Source organism: Falco punctatus (assembly GCF_963210335.1).
Source record: "Falco punctatus genome assembly, chromosome: 4".
Taxonomy (NCBI): domain Eukaryota; kingdom Metazoa; phylum Chordata; class Aves; order Falconiformes; family Falconidae; genus Falco; species Falco punctatus.
This window is the reverse complement of record NC_137583.1, coordinates 49,351,980-49,377,565: the sequence shown is the minus strand read 5'-3', so window position 1 is coordinate 49,377,565 and position 25,586 is coordinate 49,351,980. Positions and strand designations below refer to the sequence as shown.

General features: G+C 60.2%; 3 protein-coding genes across 9 annotated transcripts; 2 read left to right on the top strand and 1 right to left on the bottom strand.

Moving 5' to 3' along the window:
* Positions 1-448: 448 nt before the first annotated feature.
* Positions 449-3,143, top strand: LOC308061901 (perilipin-3-like). Of its 2 annotated transcripts, none has more exons than XM_080382562.1 (8): positions 449-510; positions 669-726; positions 953-1,148; positions 1,405-1,487; positions 1,576-1,873; positions 2,017-2,207; positions 2,290-2,412; positions 2,488-3,143. In XM_080382562.1, exons 2-8 carry the CDS (start codon positions 676-678, stop codon positions 2,830-2,832), a joined length of 1,287 nt encoding a protein of 428 aa, XP_080238688.1. In that variant the 5' UTR covers positions 449-510; positions 669-675; the 3' UTR covers positions 2,833-3,143. The 2 variants fall into 2 exon arrangements, with proteins under 2 accessions (XP_080238688.1, XP_080238687.1); XM_080382561.1 differs by having other exon boundaries at positions 452-510; positions 628-726.
* A 3,096-nt stretch (positions 3,144-6,239) lies between these two features.
* Positions 6,240-19,685, bottom strand: HDGFL2 (HDGF like 2). Of its 6 annotated transcripts, XM_080382536.1 has the most exons (17): positions 18,861-19,685; positions 17,565-18,355; positions 14,347-14,423; positions 14,127-14,265; positions 12,045-12,224; positions 11,514-11,630; positions 11,268-11,339; positions 10,886-11,057; positions 10,600-10,675; positions 10,218-10,503; positions 9,398-9,492; positions 8,820-8,890; positions 8,359-8,429; positions 8,026-8,127; positions 7,717-7,930; positions 6,881-7,004; positions 6,240-6,664 (listed from the first exon to the last, which is right to left on the bottom strand). In XM_080382536.1, the coding sequence occupies exons 2-17, from the start codon at positions 17,634-17,636 to the stop codon at positions 6,568-6,570; spliced, it is 1,965 nt and encodes a 654-aa protein (XP_080238662.1). In that variant the 5' UTR covers positions 17,637-18,355; positions 18,861-19,685; the 3' UTR covers positions 6,240-6,567. The 6 variants fall into 6 exon arrangements, with proteins under 6 accessions (XP_080238662.1, XP_080238661.1, XP_080238663.1 ...); XM_080382535.1 differs by having other exon boundaries at positions 17,565-19,685; XM_080382537.1 differs by having other exon boundaries at positions 6,240-6,661; positions 17,565-19,685.
* Positions 19,686-19,800: 115 nt separating this feature from the next.
* UBXN6 (UBX domain protein 6) lies at positions 19,801-25,083 on the top strand. The gene is made up of 11 exons (XM_080382560.1): positions 19,801-19,960; positions 20,357-20,511; positions 20,832-20,893; positions 21,033-21,164; positions 21,717-21,814; positions 22,206-22,281; positions 22,368-22,452; positions 22,686-22,905; positions 23,009-23,139; positions 23,786-23,931; positions 24,467-25,083. Exons 1-11 carry the CDS (start codon positions 19,878-19,880, stop codon positions 24,593-24,595), a joined length of 1,317 nt encoding a protein of 438 aa, XP_080238686.1. The 5' UTR covers positions 19,801-19,877; the 3' UTR covers positions 24,596-25,083.
* The last annotated feature ends 503 nt before the right edge of the window (positions 25,084-25,586 follow it).

The following is a 25,586-nucleotide window of genomic DNA, read 5'->3' as shown; positions in this document are numbered from 1 at the left end:
CGGGTGGGATCCAGTCCTGGAAGGGTCAGGGCAGCCCAGTTGCAGGGGATCTGGTGCTGAGGGGGTGTCGGTGCAACCCGTTCCCGGGAGATCCAGTGCCAAGGAGGATCCGGTCCTGGGCGTATCACTGCAGTCCGGTCCCGAGTGGATCGGTGCAGCCCGGTCTGCGGGGGATCCGGTCCCGGAGGGGTCAGTGCTGCCCGGTCTGGGGGGTCCCGGTCCTGGGGGTCCTGGTCCCGGCGATCGGTGCAGCCCTGTCCGAGGGGTCCCGGTGCTGGGAGGTTCGGTGCAGCCTGGTCCCGGGGAGCATCCCGGTGCCGGTGGAGCCCGGTGCGGGGGGTGCCGGTGCCGGTGCCGCGCTGCTCCCCGCCGGTCGGTGCTCCCGGACCGCCCCGGGCCGGCCCCGGCAGGGCGGGCCCCGGTCACATGCGCTCGGGGCCGGGCTCCGGGGCTATAAAGGCGGGTGGGGCGGGAGCGGGGCGAGTCCGGAGCTCAGTCTGGTCGCCGTAGGTAAGCCCGGTCCCTGAGACCAACCCCCCCACCCACTCCCCCCGTCCTGCGGGGCCCCAACCGGGTGGGGGCCCCCTGCCCTAGGAGGGGAGTAACTGGAGGTCCCCCCTACCGCAGGTACGGAGGGGGGCTCTAACCCCACTCCCCGCTCCCCCCAGCTCAGCCATGGCCGCCAGCGAGCCCGAGCCAGTGGAGCCCAAGGCAGAGGAGCAGCAGGTCAGTGGGAGCAAAGGTGGGGGGTGGGTCTGGGGCAGGGATGTCCAAGGGGTCCTTTCTTGGGGACGGGGCTTTGGGTTATCCTACCCTTGGGTGAGCTTGGAGAGTCCTCACAGTACGCCAAAGGCATCCTCAGGGGGGTGAGGCCACATGACCCCCATGCCCCCCTTGTATCTGGGGCTCCATCACCCCCCACGCACTTATCCTGACCCCTTTGTGCCTCCAGAGCATCGGGATGCGGGTGGCCAACCTGCCCCTGGTGAGCTCTGCCTACGGCATGGTCTCCACCGCCTATGCCTCCACCAAGGAGAGCCACCCCTACGTCAGGTCCGTCTGCGACGCCGCCGAGAAGGGGGTGAAGACGCTGACGGCAGCGGCGGTCAGTGGGGCACAGCCCATCCTCACCAGGCTGGAGCCGCAGAGTGAGTGGGGGTGGGAGGGGGCAGCACCCCACGGGCTCGGGGTACCCCCCAAACCAGCCCTTGCAGAGCTCTCGCAAGGCAGCAGGGTGGGGAAGAGCTGTACTCTCATCCCTGGTTTCCACCACCACTGAATACAGCAGCAAAGGGCTGGAGGAGAATCTGGGGGAGGTGGGCAGCACCCCGTGGGTTTGGGGTATCTCAAAACCCAGCCGGAGCAGAGCAGGGCATCAAACACCGTCTATTTTCACGTCTGTAGTTTCCACCGCCAATGAATACGCCTGCAAGGGGCTGGATAAGCTGGAGGAGAAGCTGCCCATCCTGCAGCAGCCCCCGGAGAAGGTAGTGTGGTGGGGTGGACGAACACACTCAAGGTCTGTCCCCCCCAGCACTGCTTAACAGAGGGTTGTGTGTCCCCCACCACCACCAGCTCATCTCAGACACCAAGCAGCTGGTGACCTCCACGATGACGGGGGCCAAGGATGTCCTGACTAGCACAATGGCTGGGGCCAAGGACGCGGTGACCAGCCGGGTGACGGGTGTGATGGACATGACCAAAGGGGCCGTGCAGGGCAGCGTGGAGCTGACCAAGTCAGCGGTGAGCAGTGGTGTGAGCACCGTCATGGGTTCCACTGTGGGCCAGATGGTGGTGAGCGGGATGGGCTCCATGCTGGAGAAGTCTGAGGAGCTGGTGGACCATTACCTGCCCATGACGGATGAGGAGCTGGGTAAGGAGCTGATCGCAACTCCCTGGAGATGTCATGGGCTGGGGGTCCCCTTGGAGAGGGGTGGGTAGAGCCTGGGCAGAACAATGCTGGCTCTACATGGGGCTGGTGGTGGTGGGGCCACCTCAGCAGCTTCTCTTCCCCAGCCAAGCTGGCCACAGCTGTGGAGGGCTTTGAAACAGAGCAGCAGAAGCAGCAACAGAGCTATTTTGTGCGCCTGGGCTCCCTCTCGACCAAGCTGCAGCATCGAGCCCTCCAGCACTCACTGGGCAAGCTGCAGAGTGCCCGCCACAGCAGCCAGGACGTGCTGGCCCAGCTCCAGCGCACCCTTGACCTGGTAGGACCCATTCCCATGTTCCACCCGTGCCAGCCCAGGGCTGCAGCAGACCACCCACCCCAGGCTCTGCCTCCCCTCCTAGGTGGAGCACCTCAAGCAGGGCATGGACCAGAAGCTGCAGGGAGGGCAGGAGAAGCTGCAGCAAAAGTGGCTGGAGTGGAGCAAGAAGCAACCCGGAGGTGGCAAGGACCTGGTGCCACCAGAGGTAGGTGGATGGCAAGGGGGCCCTGGGGTCACCTGGTGTCCCCTCGCCCCTCACCACCCTCTTGTCCCCCCACAGCCAGTGGAGTTGGGCACGCTGGCCCTGCTGCAGAGCTTGACGCAGCAGCTCCAGAGCTCCTGCCAGCCCTTGATGTCCAGCCTCCAGGGCCTCCCCACCAGCATCCAGGACATGGCGGGGCAGGTCCGGCACAACGTGGAGGAGCTACGGACAGCCCTTGCTTCTGCCACCTCCCTCCAGGACGTGACGGGCAGCGTGCTGGCCCAAGCCCGTGCCCATGCCACCAAAGCTCGCCAGCTGCTGGATGAGCTGGTGGAGCATGTGGCCCACAACACCCCCCTGACCTGGCTCGTGGGACCATTCACCCCCTCGGGCCAGCAAGCGGTGGACCAGCAGATAAAGTAGCATCCTCTGGGGTGGGGTGATGTTGGTGTGTCCCCTCCCCAAGCCTCAATAGGAGCATCTACTAACCCCTGCCTGCCCACCTTGCCTGTAACCTTAGTGCCCGCCTGTATAGCGGACACCTGCCTGCTCTGTCCCTTGTCACCTGTGCCAGGACTGTGCCATAATGTGCCTTGGTTCCCCCGAGTGCCTGTTGGGGTCACCTCCAGCTCCTGGCTGGATCCCCATGTCCCCTTGTCCTTGGTGCCTCCAGGCCCCTGGTCTTGTAGGGTTGGGGGCAGCTCGCCAAGCAATAAACTCTGGTTAGTTTTGCACTTGGACTGAGGCTTCTGTGGGGATGGGGGAGTGATGATGTCACGGCCTTGTGTGACCTCAGAGGGGCTGGGGCTTCTAGTGGAGTCACTGGAGGGGACAAGCTGGTGCTGACCCCACAGGACACCAGCCTCTTTCCCTGAGCAGAGCCCATGGCTGAGGGTGAGTGAAGGGGGGAAGTGGAGGAACAGTCCCTCCAAGACCTGGGGGCCCCCCGTGTCCTAGGTCCATGCCACAGCCCAGGAAGACCCCTGGCCTGTCCCCTGCATGGGTGGGAGGACAAGAGCAGGATGCCCTCAGCCCCAGGGGGCCAGTCAGGCCCATCCTGCGGGGTCTGGCAGTGGGGGGCTGCAGGGTCAGGCCTGCTCATCCCATTAGGAACAGCAGGCAGCACCCCACGTCCCCCATCCCATGCAGTGGCACCCTGCTGTGTCCCTCCAGACCAGGGTGTCACTCCCACTCCGCTCCAGTGACGATGGCCAGGGGGCACAATCCCCGGGTGCAGGGAAGCAGCGGGTCAGCCCCGAGCCCCACACTGCTTGCCATGGGCTGGCTGCCCACCCCTCCTGCCAGCAGCACCAGAGGAGACAGGTGCTGAGGGCCCTGTCTTGGGCAGCCCCCCAGCTGCGGCTGGCCCCAGAGGTGGCACTGGGACTCCATGGCACCTGCCCGCACCCCGGTGTCAGCGCTGTGCACCCTCTCCCAGGCTGAGCTGCCTGGGACCCTGTGGATGAGTCCAGGCTGCAGCTGCTACCCCATCCCCAGGGGCTGTGCCCCGGCTCGGGCTCCCGTGGGTCCCTGGAGGGGTCTGTGTCAGTGTCCCAGTCTCACAGCAGCCCCTGTGTGCCCCAGGCTGTCACAGGCTCTGCCCCAAGGGGTCCCCCCATGCAGCCAAGATTCCCCAAGGACGCTGGTACCAGCATCCCCTCAGTCACGGCCACCATCCTCCATGCCTTGCTGTGCCCCATGACGTGGCACTGGCTACGTCCCAGCAGTGCCTGAACCGTTACCTGCCCCTGGGCCAGAGGCAGGTGGGTAAGAGACCCTGGGATACTGCTGAGGGTCCCCATGTGTCCCCCTGCCCTGGGATGCTGCTGTGGTCTCTGTGTCACCCCTCGCCCTGGGATGCTGCTGCAGTCCAGCCCCCCCCCAGCACCATGTTTCCAGCCCCTCTTCTTTCCCCACAGCAGACAGGGCTGTGGAGAGGCTGGATTTGGCCTTGGCTGGGGGTCTCTGGTGCAGCCACCTCCATCCCCTAAGCTCCCTCTCCGGCAATGTCAGAAGCCAAGCCATAGTCATGGTGAAGCAGAAGCAGCAGGACACCCCCTGCCACCTCTTCCAGGTTCAGCACATCCTCAGAGGGGTAAGAGTTGCCAGTTCATGGGGCTGGGAGCAGGGATCCCCCGATGCCTGGGACCCCCGTACCCGCCCATCCCTCTTGCAGACAGCAGCTGTGCAGCAAGGCTTCGAAGAGCCATTCCACCGCAGCCAGGAGATGTGCAGACACAGGAATCAGGGGCAGGCATCCCCCTGCCCGCACTCTGCCTGTCCTGGCACCCAGGCGAGGCCGGCCGGGGGGCGCAGGACCCCCACGATGCTGGCACAGCGGCTGCAGGACACCTTGGCACAGCTGTGGGCTCAGGTGGGGCAGCTGCAGGCCCCACTGCGGAGAGCCCAGCGCGGCATGGCTGAGCTCCGTGGTGCCTTCAGCTGGGCCAGGTCCCTGCGGAGGCTGCTGGGGACCGTGGTGGCCCAAGGACGGCAGGTGTTGGCCCAGGCCTGGGAGGCACTGGTGCAGTTCCTGCGCCAGCACCTGACAGTGCCATCACTGGAGGATGCTGCTGAGGATGCTGGCACAGCAGCACCCCAAACCTAGGGGGTGGACCAAATTCAACCAGCCACGGGCCACCCCCCTGCACCATGTGTGTGTGTGTGGGTGTCTGAAACTGTGCTGTGGCCTCTGTGGCACCAACATGGCTCTACTCAAGTTCACGTCCAAGTCTTGGTGTTATTCCCTCCCTTGGCGCTGCCACCTGTGACGACTGGAGCTGCAACAAAGGCAATGGGGGAGATTGGGGGTGGGACAGACCTTGTAGCTGCCTTTAACACCCCCAGACCCAGGGTGACGGCTCACACAAGCCCCTTGCTGGGGCAGCGCAGGGCTTAACCAGCCTCCCCTGGGGAATGGTGACATGTCTCTGTGTCCCCATCCACCTTGCCCAGCGTCGGGGGCCTGGGTGCCCCCATGTCTCCCCAGCCCCAGGATGGGGCTGAGCTTGCCCCCACCAGCAGCACCCACCTCACCACAGCTCTCCCCCTGCCTCCTGCTTCCCGGCAGTTGGGCAAGAGGCACGCTGGGCTTTTTTTGGGTTTTATTTGGGTTTTGTTTACAGAGGGCTGGAGCATGAAATCAGCCCTGGAAACAAACAAAAAAACCCTCTTCTCCAGGGCAGAGTTACAGCAACAGCAGTCTCAAAGGGGGGGGTCGGGGGGGCATCCTCCCTCTGCCACCACACAAACAGGACTCAAGGACGCAGCAGCTGGTTGAGCTGGGAACATCTTTATTTTACATGTACAAAAGCTTCAGATCTTTGTAAAAGAGCAGACAGACGAACAGGCAAAGACGCTGCCCAGCACAAGGCAAGTGGCTGCCACGGTTCAGTCCCTGCCTGGCAGAATTAGGCGAGAATACACACTTTTTACTCTGTTTTTAACACAAAAGCTGGTGCCCAGCCCTGCTGCCTCCCCAGGGCAGAGGGACCTGGCCTCAGCAGCCGCCTCCAGCTGGAGGGGAGATGATGGTGGGGAACGGGGCTTGAAGCAGCAGGGAGAAGCCCCGGTGGCTGAGGCAGAGCCCAGCACAGGCGCTGGAAAATCAAAGCAAGCAGCAGCCCAGTTTGGCTGTCCTGCTCCCCTCGCTGGGGCCTGGCAGGACCAGGGGCACCCATGGGTGCCTGGTCCTGGCTTGTAGGGGGGGCCAGGGCCAGAGGGAAGGGACCCGTGGGGCATTTTCCAGTTCTGGCCCCGGGCAGGGGGATGCTCCCTGCACTCCCCTCGTCACAGTCAGCGATGCCTCAAGAAACAGACACTAGGGCTCCTTGTATTTTTCATTAAAAAACCCTTTATATTCATTTCATGTCGGTTGAAATCACAAGAAATTAAGTAGGAAGGAAAAACAAAACAAAAAACAAACAAACAAACGAAAAAACCAAAAAAAAAAAAAAAAAAAAACAGAGGGAACAAATACAGACAACCAGCACAGCCCCCCTGCGGCCGGTGCTCTTGCGGGGCTGGGGGCACAGGACAAGACCTAGGACATCAGCTACTGCGTGACTTCGTGAAGTAACTCAAGCAGGGGACGAGGCAGAGGCTGGTCTCCCTTTGCAGCCCCTCCACCTCCTCCTCCTCTGGGTGGGAGCTGCTTCCTCAGCTCTCCTCCACGTCATCCACAGCCTCTGACTCCCCGTGAGCCCTCTCCCGCTCCGGCCCGGCTCGCTCGACCTTGGGATAGTCCTGCACGCTGCTGTGGGAGAGTAAACATCTCAGCCGGCCGCTCTCCTACCCGTCTGCCTTCCCCTGCCTGCGGCAGCCCGTCTCCCACAGCCCCAGTGCCTTCCCAAGCTGGGAAAAGCCCAACACAGCCCACAAGCCCCCCACAGCATCCATGCGAGGGCCCAGTGTGGACATGTAGCAGATGGAGGGAAGCTCCTTGGCCCCCAGCTCTGCCCCTCACGCTCACTTGTTGTGGGTCTCCTCGGCGGACGCCTCCATCTCTCCAGCTCCTGGCCCTTGGCTTTTGTCCTTCTCCTCTGTGCCCTCTGCTTTTTGGGACAGGGATTCACCATTCACAGGACCTGACAAGTCTAAAGGGAAGAGGGAGGCTCAGCCAGCCAGGTCCCCATGGTGGGCCTCATCCCAACCCACAAGGGGCTGGGCAAGCCAAGGACCCACAGCCACAGGTTGTCCCCATTCAAGCAAGGGACATCCAGCCAAGACCGAGGGGACTCCAGGTCTGGCCTGATCCCCGACAGCTACGAGAAGGGCCCCAAAGACTCCATCCCCCACGCCCAGAGGCAGGCATCACAGTGGATTTTCCCCATCAGCTCCTCCGGGAAAGCTCTTGCAGCATCACCAGTACATCCCCAAGCAGGGACCTGGCTACGAGGGTGGAAGATCCCAGTCACCAGCTGCCTGCGCAAGAGCCTGAGCCAGTGTCCAAGGATGTCTCCGCATTCCTCCCTCTCCCCTGTGCCTTGGACTGGCAGCCAGGAGCCATCCTGAGCCAAAGATCAGCCAGAGGCACCACAGCCAGGGTGTGGGCGGCGAGGTTTGCCCTCTGCTCTCACTGCCGCAAGCATCCAGTACGCAGTGCTTTCTCAGTCCTGGCACCCCAGCAAACAAGGGACCAGCTGTGCCATGTGTGGCTGCTGATCCCCTCCACCACCGAGGCCAAGAGCCACCCCTGGTTGTGTCCCCGGTCCCCAGCGGGATGGGATGTGCCCTGAGAAGGGCCCCAGGATCACTGTGCGCGCAGACAGAGCAAGGAACCACCCCGAGATGTGCAGGGAGCATTACCAGCATTTGTCTCTTCTTCCCCCTTCTCACTCCGCGTCTCCCCTCCCGACAGCTTCTCCTGGCCCTTCTCCGCCTCCCCCTTGTCCTTCTCAGGCCCGGCTTTGTTGGCTTTCTGGATTGCCTCCATCTTTGGTCCCAGGACACGCGACTTCAACCGGGTGTAGACTTCAGCAGCTTTCTCCATCACGTCCTTGTTTGCTTTATAGCGACGGATCTGCACCAGAAAGAGAGGAGGGACGCCCTAGGAGCTGAGGTGGCCCAAGCAGGCTCCTCGCCCCCTCCAGGCAGGGACTCAGCCCTCTGCCCTACCTTTTTCAGCGTAGCCACCACATCGGTGTGCTTCTGGAGGATGTGAGAGGTGACCTGGAGTGTGCCCAGCTCCTCTAGTGCATTCAGACAACGCTTGATGTCCTGCAAGGACAGCACCAAGATCAGAAGCTGCCTGGAAGTCTCCCTGTGGGCACCTGGGGCAGCGCTGTGTGGAGCACAGTCCCCTAATGCCACCCAGCACCCAGAAAGGCAAGAGGAGGCTCAGCCAGGCGCAGCACCCCCAGGTATCGCAGATGGGCAAGGCTCATGTGGTGGGCAAGGACACAACGAGCAGGGACCTCCCAGGCCAGGCCAACGCTCTCAGGCACTCACCGGGTTATCCACTTTCAGGGCAAACTTGATTTCACTGTGAAGTTTCTGGAGTTTCTCTTCGACTGTGGGCTCTGGAGCAGCAAGAGAGACAGGCCGAGGCATCAGGCCACCGGCAGAGAGCACGGCCCTGCCTGGAGCTTGGGACCTCTCCCCCAGCAAAGGGTTTGGTTTCCTCCTGCATCTCCAAGGTCAATCACAGCCCCAGGGGCCTCTCTGAAGAGGATGGGTTGGGGTGTGCCAAGATCGGGAGGGGATGGGTATTAGGGAAGCTCACTGACTCTGCACACCCTGTAAATACTTTCCAACATGATGTGGGAACCACAGTGGTGCTGGGAAGGGTCCCAGCACACCACCAATCCCTGTGGGAAAGATTCCTCCCTTTCCCTGGGATGGGGCAACCAACCCTGGCTCCCTTCTCTCCCTCTCTTCCCCTCTGTGATGGCAAGCAACAGCACTCTCACCCTTTTTCTTCTCCATCCTCCTTTCAGGGATCAGGTCAGACTTCTTCCGGCCTCGTTCCACCTTCAAAGGTCTGCAGGAGGACAAGGAGAGAGGTTAAGATTGTTCCGGCTGGGCTAACAAGAAGGGCGATGGCACACGCCAGTGCACCCCCCCAGCCTGCCCGCTAGTGCGAGCCAGGCAGCAGAGCCCTGCCACGCTCCACCCACGCCTTCACACATCTCCCAGCTCACAGGCAGACAGGAGCCCTGAGACAGCAGCTCCCCCACACCCCAGCTTCCCAGGATTGCAGAAAGGCAAAGCCCCAAAGCGATACCCCAGACATCTTCCCCTGTGAGACACAGAACACCAGGGGAGCTCAGCCTGGTGCCCCCCAGCACCTCCTCCTGCCCCTTCAGCTCTAGGAGACAGGAGGGGAGGTAAGAGCCTGGCCTCTCCATGGGCGCTGCTGGCTCGGGGGCAGATCCGTGGGAGCCCCATCCCACCCTAGGGTGTCAGCCGGGGGCAGCTGGGCAGCAGCAGAGGAATGGCCCTGTCCCCAGAGGAAGAAAGCACCAATGCGGGGAGGGGAGATGCTGACTTGTTCCGTGGTTTCTCCTCTGCTCGGCCCTTCTTCTCCTTCTGATTTGGTTTCCTTGACAACTCTGAGGGCTGCTTCTTCGCCGGCTTCTTTACCTTGGAGGAGAGAACAATGCGAGTGAGAGCGGCAGAGCCCTCCCAGCTGCAGGAGGGAGACAGTGCCACAGCCACGGCTGGGCACGCTCCAGTAATGCAAGCGGTCACACCAGTGCCGTCAGTGGGTTTGGCTGCAGGGGCATCCCTGGCATGGGACAAAAAGGACTCGGGCTGCAGCGCAGCAGCGTGCTGCTCCCGAAGTAAATAACCTGGTACCTCCAGTGGCCCACCCAGCCTGCAGGACCCAACCGGCAGACCCACATGTCCCTTCCAGACCTCAACATCTTCGTGCTGCTTTCCCGGGCCCCCTCCACAGGGAGGGACTCGCCAGGCTAAAAGGGAGACCTGCCTCTGACCACGGGCAGTGTGGCACCTAAGAGTCCTCTGCAAGCCCTCCCTGTGCTTCAGCCAAGTCTGGCTGCCGGTCCCCCAGGCTCTGGGGAGGACAGCAGAGCAAACCCAGTGACAGTGGTGGGAGGGACAGCACCACAGAGCTGCAAGACCCACATCGGGATGGGGCATCCTGGGACAGAGGAAGAGCTCCCATTTGCAAGGTGTGGATGTGCCTACAGACACAACCCTTCCTGGTGCTGTGTGAGCAACCCCAGGTAACACAAGACCAAGACAGCAGGTCCCTGCTGCTCCTGGAGGTCTCTGGCCACCCGACAGGAAGATGATGGGCTGGCTGGCTGGCTGTCCCCAGCTCCCCATGGCTCCACACTCACCTCTTTCTCCAGCTCCAGTTCAGAGTCTGAGGAGGACGGGGCCTTGGCCCGGCCTTTCCGGCCCTTTTTGGCTACTTCATCCTCTGCGCTGCTGTCCGAGTCCGAGTGTACCTCCTCACCCTTCTCCACTTTCTCCTTCCTCTTCTCTTTCTCCTCCTTCTCCTGCTCCCGGAGCCGACGGATCTCTTCCTCCTGCTCCCTCTTCCTCTTCTCCTCCAGCTCCCGCCGTCGCTCTTCATCCCGCCTCTTCCACTCACTGATGCGGTCCACGTCGCTATCGCTATCACTGTGAAGGACAGAGCAGTCTTGGAACCCTTGCGCAGGGGCCGTGGGTGACCCTCCAGCCCAGCCCCGAGGGTGACAGTGTCCCAGCTGATCTCACCTGTCACTGCTGGAGCTGGTGGGGACACGCTCGGGCTTCGGCTTCCTGCCACGGGGCTTGGGCGGGGGTTTCTCAGCTGCAAGACAACGGGGAGATGTTCAGCAGGAGCCCTGGTTGTCCCTCTGTTAAAACAGCCCCAAATCAGGGGGCAGAGGGCTGCTCAGATATGGGTTGGGATGTGTCCACAACAGAAGGAGACCCCAGCGCCTCAGAAGCCCCCAGCCTCACATGCTCTCCAGTCCCCTGAGGAAGCCACCAGTGGTAGAAGCAGCTTCCTTGGTGTTACCTGGCTTCCTGCCCCGTGGAGCCTTCTTCACAGACATATCCGAGTCTGAATTGGAATTGGAGTCCGACTTGGTCATGTCCACAGTTGCGTTTCCCATTTCCGAATCTGAGTCCACTTTGGAGTCTGAGTCGGAGCCAGACTCCACTTTCTGCAGGCACAGAGCAGGGCTGGACTGGGGGGGTGGCAGCAGCTCAGTAGCGTACCCCAAACCACAGTGGCAGAGAGCCCACCCAGGTCACTGAGGCATCAGCAAGGTCCCTCCCGGTGCTGAACCTACATCCGGGCCACAGCAGAGCCCTGCCACCCCCTGTTCCCAGCAGTACAGACCCCAGACTCCTCTCCAGCCTCCCTCATGCAGCACTGCAGATGAGGTGTCTTTTACCTTCTTCTTCCTCCCCCCTGCTGGCATCCTCCGCGGAGCCCTGGCCACTGGCTTCTTTTCAGGAGTGAAGTCCTGGAGGAAAACACAAAATATGAAGAAGTGGGCAACAAGAAGTCTCTTGATGGTTTCAGAAGCCAGTCAGGTTCCCTCAAGCCAATGCCCCCCTCAGATGGTGATGCTTTTCCTCTAGCCCTTTCCCCACCACCCTGCCAGCCTCCCTGCAAGCATATCGCAAAACCCTCTCACCTGGTCACTGTTTTTTTCCGACTCAGAAGATGTTTCCGAGTTCTCCTCTTCCGTCAGGGAGGGGCTGCCCTGATCCAGGTCACTGGAGGATTTCCGAGGCCGTTTTGCCATCGGCATCTGATATGTGAGAAGTGACAATGTGAGAGAAGCCCACACCCCCTCCACCCAGAACAGAAAGCCAGCGCTTGCGGGAAGGGGCTTTGCCCAGCTCTTCTCAACTGGCCCTGCAGGAGCAGCCACGTGCACTGAGAAGAGACCTGCAGCTCTGGCCTCTCCTCCGGGCTGCAACCTGCACCAGGACTCGGACATCCCACCACCTCACAGACAGCTGCAAGACCCCCAGCCACATGCTGAACCCCATTTCCCACCGTTGGATCCAGAGGGAGTTGGTTTCTCCACCCCCTCCTGCCTCAGTGGGTTTGACATGCTGCATGGTGGATGAAAGCTCAGTGGTGGACCCAACGGCCGTGTCCTCCTGCCCAGGACACCCTCCCATCCCCACGGCATGGAACCACCTCAGCCCACACTCACTTTCATAGCCAGCGATTTTCGCTTGAGCCCGCTGTGGTCGCTGCCTCGATCTGAGTCCTCATCACTTTCCATTTTCTCCGTAGCGACTGCAGCCATGGCAGCATCTTCCTCATCATCACCTGCATCGCTTCCCCCCATCGGGTCATTCTCGGGAACGTCACTGTCAGAGGAGCTTGCAGGCTAAAGACAGTGGGGACAAGAGCCATGTTATCGCCCCGAGGGGCCTATGGCACATTGCAGGGGACAAGAGAAGGGGCACAAAAGGGTGACAAGCAATGGATGGCAGCGCTGAGCAGAGGGGTGTGCGCAGAGGAGCGTGGAGCAGCCTTCCCTCCCAGCACAGAACCCTGCCGCATGGCTCCGCACAACGTGAGCAGCCCTTCAACGAGAACACTCAGTCGACCCCCTTCTAATTCCCCTGCACCCCCTTCCCAAGGCCCCTCACACACCACCCCGAGACCACCAGAGACACCCTCCCTCTGGATCCCCCGGCTCGGCTTTCACCCACTGCTGCCACCTCGCTCCCCTCTTCCCCCCATCCTCATGTTCTGCCAAAGACCCCTGGAAAAGCCCAGACCTGACAGCCCCCTGGGAGAGCAGACCCCAGCCCTCCTCTGCCCTGACGGCGCCAGACAAGTGGGGCTGGGTGGCTCGGTGCAGCCTCTCCCCCGGCGTGCTGGCCACCTGCCCTCAGCTCAGGTCAGGCCTCTTCCTTCTCAGATGGCTTCACCCCACAGCATGTTGCACACCTTCCCCATGGGAAAGGTCCACACGAGGAGTCCAGCGTGGTGGCCACCACTCTTTCCAGTTGGGATCTCCCATGTCCTGTTCCCTCACTCCCACACAGGGAAGGTCTCCTGGCTTCTCACCAGTCCATCAGGAGGTTCCCCATGCAAGGACATGGCACGCAAGGGGAAGGCAACTGAGCTCCCATCTTCTGGGCTGTTTCACTCTCTTTGCGCACGGCAGGACCGGCATTCCCTAGAGCCAGGATTCTTCCAGTGCTGGAAAGCCTCTCCTTGTCCTTGACTGTTCCTGGCACCTCACTTTATTTAGGTTTCAAAAACAAGATAGACCTCTGCTTCAATCTCTTCTTCTGCTCCTCCAGGCATTTTGGCCACAAGACGCAGTTGACGTTGGTGAACCCTCAGCCTTGCTGGGGTGGCTAGCGTCACCTCGGTCCCTCAGTCACAGCAGGTCCCTCACCAACAGGTTTCCTACCCCTGCTGGGAGTTGACGGTGGAGTCCCTGGACAAAGTGGGTGCTGCCTCCCTCACCACCACCAACCTCCCACCCAACGAGTTGAAGTTGTTCTCCAGGTTCTCAAGCATCTCCACGGGCTCACCTCACCCTACATCTGCAGTCTCAGGTCTGACCATCTCCCGCAGCTACTCAAACCACATCCTCTCTCCTGCACTGGCAGCAGCACAGCCGAGGGGGCTCGTTCCCTGAGCCTGCCTACCTCTAGGCCACCTTGTCCTTGTAGCTCACCTTAAAAACCTTCCTCTGCCTCTTCAGACCAACTGCCTATGAAGCTGCTTTGGACGCCTTCTTTGAAGATCGCTATACAATAAATTGTATCACACAATTATGGTTACAAAATGCCCACGCAAGCAATCGACAGCAAAGAGCCAGCTCCCGGCCAGCTCCGAAGCCCGCTGAAGGAGCAGCCCAGTGGCTTTTGGCTCATGACCTCAGAAACCGATGAAGAGGGGGACTGCCCAACAGTCCGCGCGCATGTCCGGGAGCCAGGGACAAGCAAGCCTCAAGTTCTCTCTCTGACAATGAAATCCTCCATGGCTTTGGGCAAGCAGCACAAAGCACATCCCTGGTTCCACCTCAAAGATGGGGCAAAGGCATCTTCCTCCAGAGAAGGAGGAGAGCTGACTCCCTCAGGAAGGGAGAGGGCAGGGAAGGGAAACTACTTCAACCCCGAGAAAGCCGATTTGCGAGCTGGAAGTGCATAGGCACCGTAGCAATGAGAAGCAGAAAAAGGAGGAGAGCGACTCGGAGGAAAGGAGAGATGGAGGCGCCGGCAGCCCACGTCCTCGCTGCCCCCCCGCCACGCAAGGCCACACTCACCGGTGGGGCACTGTAACTGGCGTGAGGGTTGTTCTGGATTTCCCACAATCCCTCGTTGAAGCCTTTTCTCTTGTTTGGTTTCCCATATTTGTCTTTATATTTTTCATAAAGGAAGAGATCTTTAGGGCCCAAGAAGGCGCTGGAGAGAAACAAAGCAGAGGTGAGCCCGGAGCACAGGCAGTGGGACAAAGCCCAGAGAGGGGAGCGAGGCAGCGCTTACGTCTCGTGGGTGCCGAAGAAGAAGATGGGGTACTTGTTCGGTGGGGGTTTCACAGCGCCGTCCGCGATGTCATCAATCTGAAAGGAAACCCAAAGCAGGAGGTGGTCAGAGAGCGGCTTGAGCACGTCCTCTGTGAGGCACATCAGCCCCGGCTAGCAGCGTCGGCCTCCGGCACCCGCACCCACTTGGAGGCAAGCATGGCAAGAAAGCACCCGGACGGGGACCTTGCTATGCACAAGGGTCCCACTGTGGCGTCAGGGCCCGGCAGGATCTCTAGAAGAGTAACAGAAGGGATCCGGTACGGATGCTCTATGGCTAGAGCTCGGCGCGAGGTCATCTCTCCACCACCGGGCTCAACGCCCGGGGAAACGCGGGCCTTGTGCTACTCCCCAGAGATCCATCGCACGAGCTGCCTCGGGGGGGGATGCCCGAGGGAAGCCCCCTCCAGCCTGGGGTGGGGGGCGATTGCTCCAACGGGGTGGCCTGAGGGTCCTTCCTGGCTGGAGACCGGCCGCAGGAAAAGCCCCGCTGCCAGCGGGACGCGCGGGCCACCCTGTCTTCTTCCCACGCGCCGGCTCCAGCGCCCGTCTGTCTGCTCCAGGTGGTCTGGGCTGCGGGCAGAGCCGCAGGTGGGAGCCTTGGGGAGCGCAGGGGCTGCCCCGCGTGCTGGGGAGGTCTTCGGGGCAGGGGGGAGCCTTCCCCAAAAGAGCAAGCGAGCTAAAGCAGGAGGGGCTGCAGATGCCGGCAGCGCGAGGGCTCTCCTGGAAGGACCGAGTCCTCTCGGCGCCAGGTCAGCCATGACAGCGCGGGGACGGCATCCTAGATCTCACGGCGTGGTGCAGCCAAGCATCGTCGTCTCCAGCACCCTGAGCCTACCCGGTACCTGCCGGCCCCAATCCCACAGTTTCCACCTGCCAGTCTCTTCCCATCAGACACCTTCAGCGGACGAACTGCCTCACCCTCCGCTGCCACCGGGGACCACCGCGGACCCCCATCCGATTACCCCACGCCGCCTCGCACTGCCCCGGTGAGCGCATCCTCCACTGGCCCCCGCTCTGCCCGCTCCTCCGGTCTCCTCCAGGCACCACCACGGCACAACGCTGTCACCCAGGCGGTGGGACCAGCCATCCCTCACCATGCACACTCCATCTGCACCCCCGAAACTGCACCAGCACCCCCCCGACCCCGCACCTGGCAAGCACTCAGCAGCAGCCCCCGACATGCATCACATCCGCTGTCCCCAGCGTGTGTCACCCCCCATCCCCAACAAGGGACAGAGCCCCAGACCTCAGCTCTGTCCCCCCTCAGTGGGGGACACAGGGTGGGTGATGTCCAGGCAGGGAGCTGGGAAGGGGGGTCTGGAGGGGCAGGGCTCTGCTGGGCAGTGGGAGGATGAGGATGGATGACGAAGGGCAGGACTCCTCTGGGATGCTGGGGCAGGGGTGGGCTGTGAGGGACATCCCCATGGGCTCAGGGTGCCTCAAGCACCAGGGTCCTGTGGTACAGCAGGGGTGTTAGGGGTCACCGTGGCAGGAGAGAGGGTCCCCAGGCCAGGGGTCCTGGTGGGTGATACAGGGCTGAGGCCCCATGCACATACCCCAAGGGGGCCAGGGTCTCCCCTGGGTGCAGGTGAGAAGGAAGGGCTCAGGGTGCCATCAGGGCAGGAGAGGGGTCCTGGGTCCTCCTGCATGGGGTTCTCAACCACCCTCCTGCTGAGGGGTCCCCCAGGTCTCCCCATACCTTGCCAGGTACAGGCACCACTGGGAGACCCCTCCCTCAGTGTGGGTGCCAGTATGGGACCCCCATTCTGGTCCTGGACCTCCATCCCTGTCTGCGTTTCTCCATCCTGGTACAGGTGCCAACATGTCACCCCCCTCTGGGGATCAAACTCCAGTTCCAGTACAGGTGCTGGTGTGGCACCCCCCATCCCAGTGCAGAACCCCATCCCAGTACTGGGCTCCCATCCCAGCATGGGTGCCCATACGGGATCTCTGTGCCAGTACTGAGCCCTCATCCCATCCCAGTACAGGTGCCAACATGGGGTCCCCCATTCCAGTACAGGGCCTCCCAGCCTGGTACAGGATGTCCAACCCCAGTATGGGTGCTGGTACAGGTCCCTCATGCTGGTACCAGGTCCACTTCCCAGAATAGATACCAGTATGGGTCCCCCATCCCAGTACCGGGTCCCCATCCCAGAATGGGTGCCGTTATGGCATCTCCATTCCAGTATGGATACAGATACAAGTCCTTCATGCTGGTACCGGGTCTCCCATCCCAGGACAGGTGCTGGTACTGGGTCCCCCATCTTGGGGCAGGGCACCCCATGCCGGTTCTGGCTCCCCATCCCAGAATGGGTGTCATTATGGCATCTCCATCCCAGTATGGGTATTGGTACAAGTCTCTCATGCTTGTACTGGGTCTCCCATCCTGAGACAGGTGCTGGTACTGGGTCCCCATCCCAGTATGGGTGCTGGTACAAGTCTCTCATGCTGGTACCAGGTCCTCATCCCGGGACAGGACACCCCATGCTGGTACTGGGTCCCCCTCCTGGGACAGATGCCAGTACTGGGTACCCATCCCAGGATGGAACACTCCATGCCAGTACCAGGCCCCCCAGCACAGGGCACCCCATGCCAGTACCAGGTCCCCATACCAGAATGGGTGCCATTATGGCATCTTCATCCCAGTATGGATACTGGTACAAGTCCTTCATGCCAGTACTGGGTCCCCTATGCCAGGACAGGTGCCCGTCTCAGGTCCCCCATCCTGGGACAGGACACCCCATGCCAGTACCAGGTCCCCATACCAGAATGGGTGCCATTATGGCATCTTCATCCCAGTATGGATACTGGTACAAGTCCTTCATGCCAGTACTGGGTCCCCTATGCCAGGACAGGTGCCCGTCTCAGGTCCCCCATCCTGGGACAGGACACCCCATGCCGGTACCGGGTCCCCATCCCGGGACAGGTGCCGGCACTGGGTCCCCTATCCCTGTACGGGACACCCGTTATCGAGTTCCCATGCCGGTACGGGTACCGCTATGGCATCTCCATCCCGGGACAGGCCCCCACCTCGGGACAGGAAACGGTCCGTGTCCCCATCCCGGTACCGGCACCCCCGCGGGACGGTATCTCCATCCCGCTGCGGGATGCCCGGCCCGGCCCCCCCCCCGCCCCGTTCCGGTGCGCCCCGCCGCCGGTGCGGTCCCGCGGTCTCACCCGGGCCGGCCAGTGCGGGTACCCCTTCATCTTGGCGAAGACGAGGTCTCCGGGCTTGAAGCTGTGCGGCATGGCGGCCGCGGGGCGGGGCGGCGGCGGCGGAGGCCCAGGCCGCGGGCAGCACCGGGCAGCGGGGCGGGGACGGCCCGGCCCGCAGGATGTCCCGCCCCCGCCCGCGACGCCGCCTTCTGTTGGCTCTCCGCAACGTCGCTCTGTCGTCTTGCCCAATGGGAGCGAGGCGAGGGCACGGCGGGATAACGGGATTGGGTCCACCAGCAAGAGGCGCCGAAGAGGGGGGTGCTGAGGGGCGTGGCCAGAGGGGGCCGGGGCTGGGGGGCCAGGGCAGTGGGGAGGGGGTCACGGCCATAGGGTATGGGTCCGCGCCGTAGGGTGGGGGCCATAGGGAGAGGGCGGGGACTGGGCCGGGCGGAGGAGCTGGTTAGGGCTGTAGGGCTGGGGACGACGGGGCAGGGCCTGGGGCAGGGGGGCACCCGGGGGGCTCTGGGGGGTTTGCACCGCTCCTGCCCCATCCAGCGCCACCACCTCAGCCCCCACCTTGGCTGAAGCCCCGCAGCTCTCAGCCCCAGCGCACGGGGTGTCGTCCCGTCCTGGGCGGACTGAGACCCGGCTGGGGTGGGTTGGGGGGAATTGTCTTCGGGACAGGAGGAACCCACCTGCAAGAGCCGCTGGGGGCGAGGTGGGGGGTGGGCTAGACCTGCTTTACCTGCCTCTGGTTCGAAAACTTCATCTCAGTCCAGCTAAGCCGGAGCAAAACGGTGTGAGGCGTCCACCTGGAAGCCAGATCAGTTTTTAAACCTGGTTTTAACCCGATGTGGTTTCTCTGCAAGGTCACGGCAATGCAGATGGTTCACTGCCTGTGCTGGGCTCGCTGCTGGCCTCGCCTGACATTGAGGTGGCTTCGTGCGGTTTGGTGGCAGCCAGAGCACCCAGCACCCCGGCAAGAGCCAGGCAGTTATAAAACACAAACTGCTCGGGGGAGAAATTATTTACAGGATGATTGTGGCCCTGCGAGGAGGCAAGGAAGGATGAACCACGGTGTCTGGTGTGTGGGCTGCAGCACGAGGGGGATGTGCACAACGAAGGGAAACTCCTCTGGGCTTTGCGGAAAAGAATTTGTGAAGTAAGGGGTGTTGGGGAATGTCTGTGTTTCTCCATGTCACCCTGTAAGCAAGCACTCCCTCCTGCTGGGCTGTGCTATATCCCAGGCTGTGCATTGCTTGCTGGTGGTGCAGAGCCTGCGAGTGGTGCTGGGACAATGGGGGATCTTGTGCTCACCACAGCATCTCCTGTGCCATAGGCACTGGGGTCCTCGTGGCTGGTGGGGCCATGGCTCGGTGCATGAGTGCCTGCCGGCCATGCAGGCGTGGGCCTGGCTTCTGTCCGTGTGTTTCTGGCTGTCGGTGCTGCTGCAGTGGTTCAGGTGTCGGTCCCAGTGCGAATGCTGGCTGTCAGCCGAGCTGGTGCCATGGAAGGTGCGATGCCAGGGTGCTGCTTCCACAGCTGCTGCCTGCACGGGTGGGTGTCTGCCTGATCCCACCGACTGCGCGCTCACCCCGAGGCAGGGACGAGGCGGCGTCTTCCTCAGCAGTGACTGTCCTGTGGCCCCACGAGGAGTCATGCCATGGAAATAAACCTCATGAAACTGCCTGATGCGCAGGGGTGTGCATTTGTCCTCAGATTTTGAGCCCGTTGGCTGATCTCAAACCTGTTCTGCAGGGTGGCAGGGTGGGCAGTGAGACCCCTGCCCGTTCTGGGGGGCTGGCTGGTGTAAGAGGCCTGGGTTGTGGGGCCCAAGCAAAGCTCACAGGGAATCTTCTGGTGTTTTAGCCTCCCTCAACCCAGCTTGCACCTCAGGTCTGCTCCGGTGCTGCAGGCAGCCTGTTTCAGGCTGGACTGGTCACGCTGGGGCTGGTGGTTCCTCCTGAGGGCACTGAGGGTGCTGAGGCTGTAGAGTAGAGGTGGTGGGTGCAGGCCTGGAGGAGCCTGAGGGCTGTGGGTGCAGGCCTGCGTGTCTCTGGTGTCCGTGGGTGCAGGCCTGGGGGAGCCTGAGGGCTGTGGGTGCAGGTCCAGGGGTCTCTGGGGGCCTGTGGGTGCAGGCCTGGGGGCCGTGAGGGTCCCGGGCCCAGCCTCACACACAGCCCACTCCTTCCCTTCAGGCCCGGAGGACCGCGGAGACAATAGAGTGGCAGGAGCCTAGAGTGGCACTAGAGCCGCTTCCGGTGGCGGGCCGTGGGCGGGGCGGAAGCGCGGGCGGGGCGCGGCGGTCCCGGTCCCCGTCCTGGTCCCGCCGCTATGCGGAAGTTCTTCCAGGAGATCAAGGCCGACCTGAAGTTCAAGACCGCAGGGCCCGGACAGAAGCTGTCGGAGCCGGCCCGGTACGGCGTGGGGGAATCCTCCGGTAACGGGCGGCGGGGGGGTGGGCGCCATGGTGGGGCGGGCCGGGCCGGGCCGGGGCGCAGCCGGCGGCGAGCGGGGCTGGCCGGGTGAGAGCCGGCCCCCTCCGCTTCACTCCCGGTGTCCATGGCCCGCAGTGCCGCCGGTCCCCGGGGGTGCTGGGCTGGTAGCGCTACGGGCCCCGCGCTCACCGCGGTGGCCGAGCCACCCGCCCCGCGGGGGCCAGCGCGCGCACCGGGCAACGGGGCGGCCGGTTCCTGGGGGCGGCCGGTTCCTGGGGGCGGCGGTGCCGGGCCGTGGCCGTGGCCCAGGCCGGCTCGGTTGGCGGGGGCACGGAGCCCGTCTCCCCCCGAGCCCCGCTGCTTCGTCCCGCCCAGGGCCCCCAAGGAGAAGCCGAGAGCCGAGGTGGCCCCGAAGCCTCGTCAGGGACCCACGGATGAAGCGCAGATGGCGGCGGCGGCGGCGTTGGCCCGGCTGGAGCTGAGGCCCAAGACCAAGGCGCCCTCCTCCCAGGAGGCCATCAGGAGCCAGGGTAGGGGCTGCTGCAGGTCACGGGTGGGGACGGGGCGGCCGCCGTGGGGGCAGGCGGGGGTGGTGGCACCTCCGAGCGGAGCCCCGAGGCAGGTCCTGGGTTGGGAGCTGCTGGGGTGCAGCTCACAGGGCGTTTTGGGGCACAGCGGGCTTCAGCAGTGGCTTCAGCACCATGGAAATGGTGGTCACTCACCCGAGGGCTCTCAGGCCAGGGACAGAGCACCCGGGTGGGCATTTGCTCCCCCGGGCAGCGCTGCCTGTGCCGGAGCCCTCTGAAATCTGCTGGACTGCCGCAGCATAACCTGCATTTGTCTCTTGTAGTGAGAAAAGAGCTCATGGCCGAGGCAGCTGCCAGCGAGAAAGGGGTCTCCGCAGAGGAAAAGGTACGGGAGGTGCTGCTGCTGCTCCCTGACCAGCACCCTTTGGGCTGCCGTCCCTGTCCTGTATTTAAAAACACCACCCCCACCCCCCACCCTGAAACCCTCCTGTGTTCAGTTTGGTGCCTGCTTTTGTCTCCTGTAGGACCTCGCCTCCCCAGCCAGGGAAGGGGCATCTGCCCCCTCTGTTTCAGGGGTTTATTTTATTTGCCCGTTGACCGGTGCAGTTGTAAAGAAAGACAAGAAGGAAAAGCACCTCAGAGAAGCCATCCAGTCGGTAAGCACCACGGCCACTGGCTGCAGAGCTTTCCTTCCTGTTTCAACTTGTTTTGTGGCACAGGTCCCCGTGAGCTGGACCTCTCCAGCCCTCCACCTTCTCCCTGTAAAGTCCCCACTGTCTCCCGACAGGCAGCTCTGTTCCACTGCAGCCATACAAACACCTGTCTCAGCACCCTCCCTTCGGCTTCCTGGGACTGGGAACTGGCCCTGTACTGGTTTTAGCTGGGACAGAGTTAATTTTCTTCATGCCAGCTCAGACTGGTGATGAAAAAATGTTAATTACACACTGGGAATAGCTATACTGGGAAGTACCGAATAAATTCCTTTGCTTGCGTGCAGAACTTCTGCTTTACCTATTAAATTGTTTTTAGCCCAACCCATGGGGGCTTTTTCCTCTTTTACCCTTTCAATTCTCTCCCCCATCCCACTGCGAGGGGAACAGACGTGCTGCTGAGCTGCTGGTTAGGGTTAAACCACAACAGACCCACATAGCACTTTGTGCAGAGCAGCAGCAGCTCGCCCGCAACCAGCTTCTCTCCTTCTCCCCCAGTATTTCTCCGTAGACCCAGTGGCTGCCTCAATCATGGAGATTCACACCTTCAATAAGGACCGGGAGAAAGTACGAGTGGGTGTGGAGACCATGGCCAGGTAAGCAGGACCAAGGGCGCAGGTAGCTTGTCCTGTCCCTGCAAGGCTGACAGGTGGGTGGATTTTCTTGCTGTGCTCCAGGCAAAGTCTGAAGAAAACCAAAGCTGAACATCTGAACTATCTTAAGTGTCAGTGGAAATAAGATCAGCATCTCAGAGGTCTTTTTATTAAAGAGTTAGTCCACGAGTCCAAGAGGTTTGGGAGCTGCAGGTTGAGATCAGCCACCCCCATCTTCTGTCTGGCTTGGGCACGAGACACCCATGTATTATTGTACTTTCCTCAGTTTTTCAGCTCTTTTCTCTGTGAGAAATACTGTGAGGCCTCTCAGTCTCCTACATCTTGGGGTAGCACATCCTGCTTTGATCCATGCAGTGTGTTCCTCTTTCTGCAGGTACTTGGATAATATCTGTCTCCACCCAGAGGAGGAGAAGTACCGAAAAATCAAGCTGCAGAACAAAGTGTTTCAGGTGACGTCAAGACTCCTGCAGGTGCTCTGCCTAGGAAAGTCCTTGCCTGCAGCGGACTACATCTAAATTCTTTCCTTTTCTTCCAGGAAAGGATAAGCTGTCTGGAAGGGATACACAGATTTTTCCAGGCTGTTGGGTTTGAGACAAAAACACTGCCTGTTCCAGGACAAGGCAAGAAATCAAAGTGTATTAAACTGGAGTCAGGAGTCGGGTGGTGGTGGGGTAGGACATCCCAGGGGAGGCTGGAGAGCACTCCACAGCTGTAACAAAGGCTGTTACTCCCAGGCTGTAACAGAAACAGCCACTCACCAAGGCATTACATTTTCTGGAGATCCTTGCCCTTCTTTTTCATATGTTAGTCATGTACAGAACAAGAGACTCACACGCTGTCCTTTTGGTTGTAGAGACCACAGAGGAGTACTATGTACTGAAGGAAGAAATGCTGACCAAGCTGGAAGACCTCAAGGATTACAAAGAGCAGCTTTTAAGCTCTGAGCCTGTGAGAGCACAGCTGGATCGCCAGCTCTGTGTATTTAAACCATCACCTGAAGCTGCTCGGTTTGAGCTACCAAATGACTTTTACAACCTCACTGCAGAAGAGATCAAACGAGAGCAGCGGCTCCGGTGAGTAGGCTGAGATGGAGGGCCCCAGCTGCGCTGGGGTACACAATACCAGCCTGGAGTCTTGTACCTCTCCTTCATGCGAAAAACTGCTTTCTCTCTAAAGGACAGAAGCGGTGGAGAAGGCTTCGATGCTGAGGACAAGAGCCATGCGAGAGAAAGAAGAACAAAGGGAAATGCGGAAGTACAACTACACCCTGGTACGAGTCCGGTTTCCTGATGGATACATCCTCCAAGGTAAAAAAAAGACTTCTCACCCTTTCTTTGTACACCTCCAAAAGCTTCTGAGAATACTTGTATTGCAAGAGCTTGAATCATAAGCAGGCTTGAGGTGTGCTGAACACAGCTGGTAGAATAAAGCTCCAAAAAAACAGAGTGGGGTAACATTTCTCTAATAACTCTTCCCATCTCTGAGCCCTCCACCTGCCTTACCTGCACAGGGTTGGGACTGTATGCAGGGTTGAGTGGAGAGGGAAGAATCTCAAGGCGCTGTTAATTAAAGCGTGCTCTTCCCAGGCTACTGCAAGCAAGCTGGACTCATTAGATCAGTTTGTTACAGCAAACAGCATGAGGCTGCCTGCGTGGTGTCAGGCTGTACAACAGTATAAATCCTCTTCACATTTTGCAGTAGAACTCTGGAATTCATTTCTGGCTTTCCCAACTCTTTGTTACAGTCTGGCAGGGGCTTGCAACAATTGAATTAATATTTTTCTTTGGGGATTCTGCTTTTATACTTCAGTTGAATCAGGCTGTTTCTGTGTCACTGAAGTAGTTCATAAAGTTAGTATCAGTACGTGAGCCCCATGAAACCTACCACAAAAGGTTAGATTTGGTAAATGCCAGACTCTCTCTCTTAATATCTCACCTTGTTTTCTCATGGCAGGGACTTTTTATGCACGAGAGTCACTATCTGCGCTCTACAACTTTGTGAGAGAAGCACTCAGAGATGACTGGCTGCCCTTTGAGCTCTTGGGACCTGGAGGCCTCAAACTGACTGATGAGAACTTGGCCTTCAATGAATGTGGGCTGGTGAGTAAAAACCACCAAACCAAACGAAATGCCAAAAACCACATAGCTGGTACTTCCACAGGCATCTTCAAGTTGTCAAGAATTCAGCTGCAGCTCATAACTTAGAGGAGTTCGTGTCTCCTGCTTTCAGTGCCTTAAGTTGTGCTTTGGCCCCTTCTTTTTAAGCACAAACAAGTTAACTGCTTGAAGGCTCCTGGCTCAAGGCTAGGAGCTCTGACTGGAAGGAACAGCAAGGACCAACCTCCTGTAGCAAATGCAGGCTGCAGTAGTTGCCAGCAGCTCTGTCAGAGGCTTAGCATTCACGCTGGGAAAAGAGGGAAGGCAGCAACTGGGAGGCAAGTGTGGCTCTAGCACAGGGCTACCACCAGGAAGCCCAAGGCAGCATCCCCTAACAGGGGCTTCTTGCAGAAATCCACTCGTTCTTTTCAGCTGAAGTACTCTTGAAGTTCTTCCCAGTCTGTGAACGTACACAGAGTGTTACAACATCAAAGCGTAACATCGCTATAGCTTAGTAACTCTGCCTCTTCTGTCCCAGGTGCCCTCAGCCCTCCTGACTCTCGCCTGGGATGCAGCAGTCATGGCAGACATCGAAGCGTCAGGAGAGGAGCAGCCAGCAAACTCCCTGAAACCAGAAATTCTCTCCAGAGTCCAGACACTGTCATGAAATAAAGGGCAGTGGGTGCAGTGCTGGTGGTTTTAGACTGTTCCCTCATTTTCCCATACAGACTGTTGGGGCTTCCAGCTACGTGACCTCAGAACTGACTTTGTTTTAGCTCTGCAGTGGGAGTCTAGATTCTGCCACGTGACACCAACCTCGTGGTCACCTCCACAACTCCAGTAGCCAAACACTAAAGCAGTCTTGCCTGGTAAGACAGTTGCAGGACAGCTCTGCATAGCTTTAAAAACCAAGTTTGAGCAGTGACTGCTTGAAGTGTTTCAAAGATGGTGATGAAGCACCACTCTCCTCCCCTGGAGGAGGGACAGTGGGTGCTAGTACTAGGCTGGATTAGCAATTGATTGAGCTGGGATATTGGGCTGGGCTTAGAACTCAGCTTTTCCTTCTGCTTTTGTGTGCACTGTAACTCCTATTGGAGAGAATATATTTAGATAAAATTATGCTTAGTCTGATTAAATGGAGTATTTAAAGACTTAGTTCTGTTTAAAGTTATTTGAATTGCATTGCTCTTACAGGCTTGTAACACAGACAAGCTCCAGTCAGTGCTGGCACTGGTGTTACTGGCACAGCTGTGGCATTACCCACCTTTTCACTTCATGGCACACACCAGGAGACTGGCATATGCTGCCCCCTGATGAGAGATTAAGCCTCAAACTACAGCTAGTATTTTAGAAAACTGATTCATCAACTCACAAGCCATGTAAAGTTAAAAGCCCCAGTGAGTTTGTTACATACATGAAAAAAGTTTGATGCTAGTTCAAGTCCTTTGTACTTCAAATCTTAAAGTTTCACTGTGGGGTGGAGACCAGCTTTTATGTATACTGCTGCTGTTGCAGCAATGTGTACAGGAGACCAATAATCTACCCCCAGTATGTAATTAATACTGTCTTATCCCAAAACAGGAGAAACAAGGTGGGTTGGTTTTGGGGTTTTTTTCCTCCTCCAAAGGTAAAGCCCTGCTGCTGTTCTCTGTAGCGAG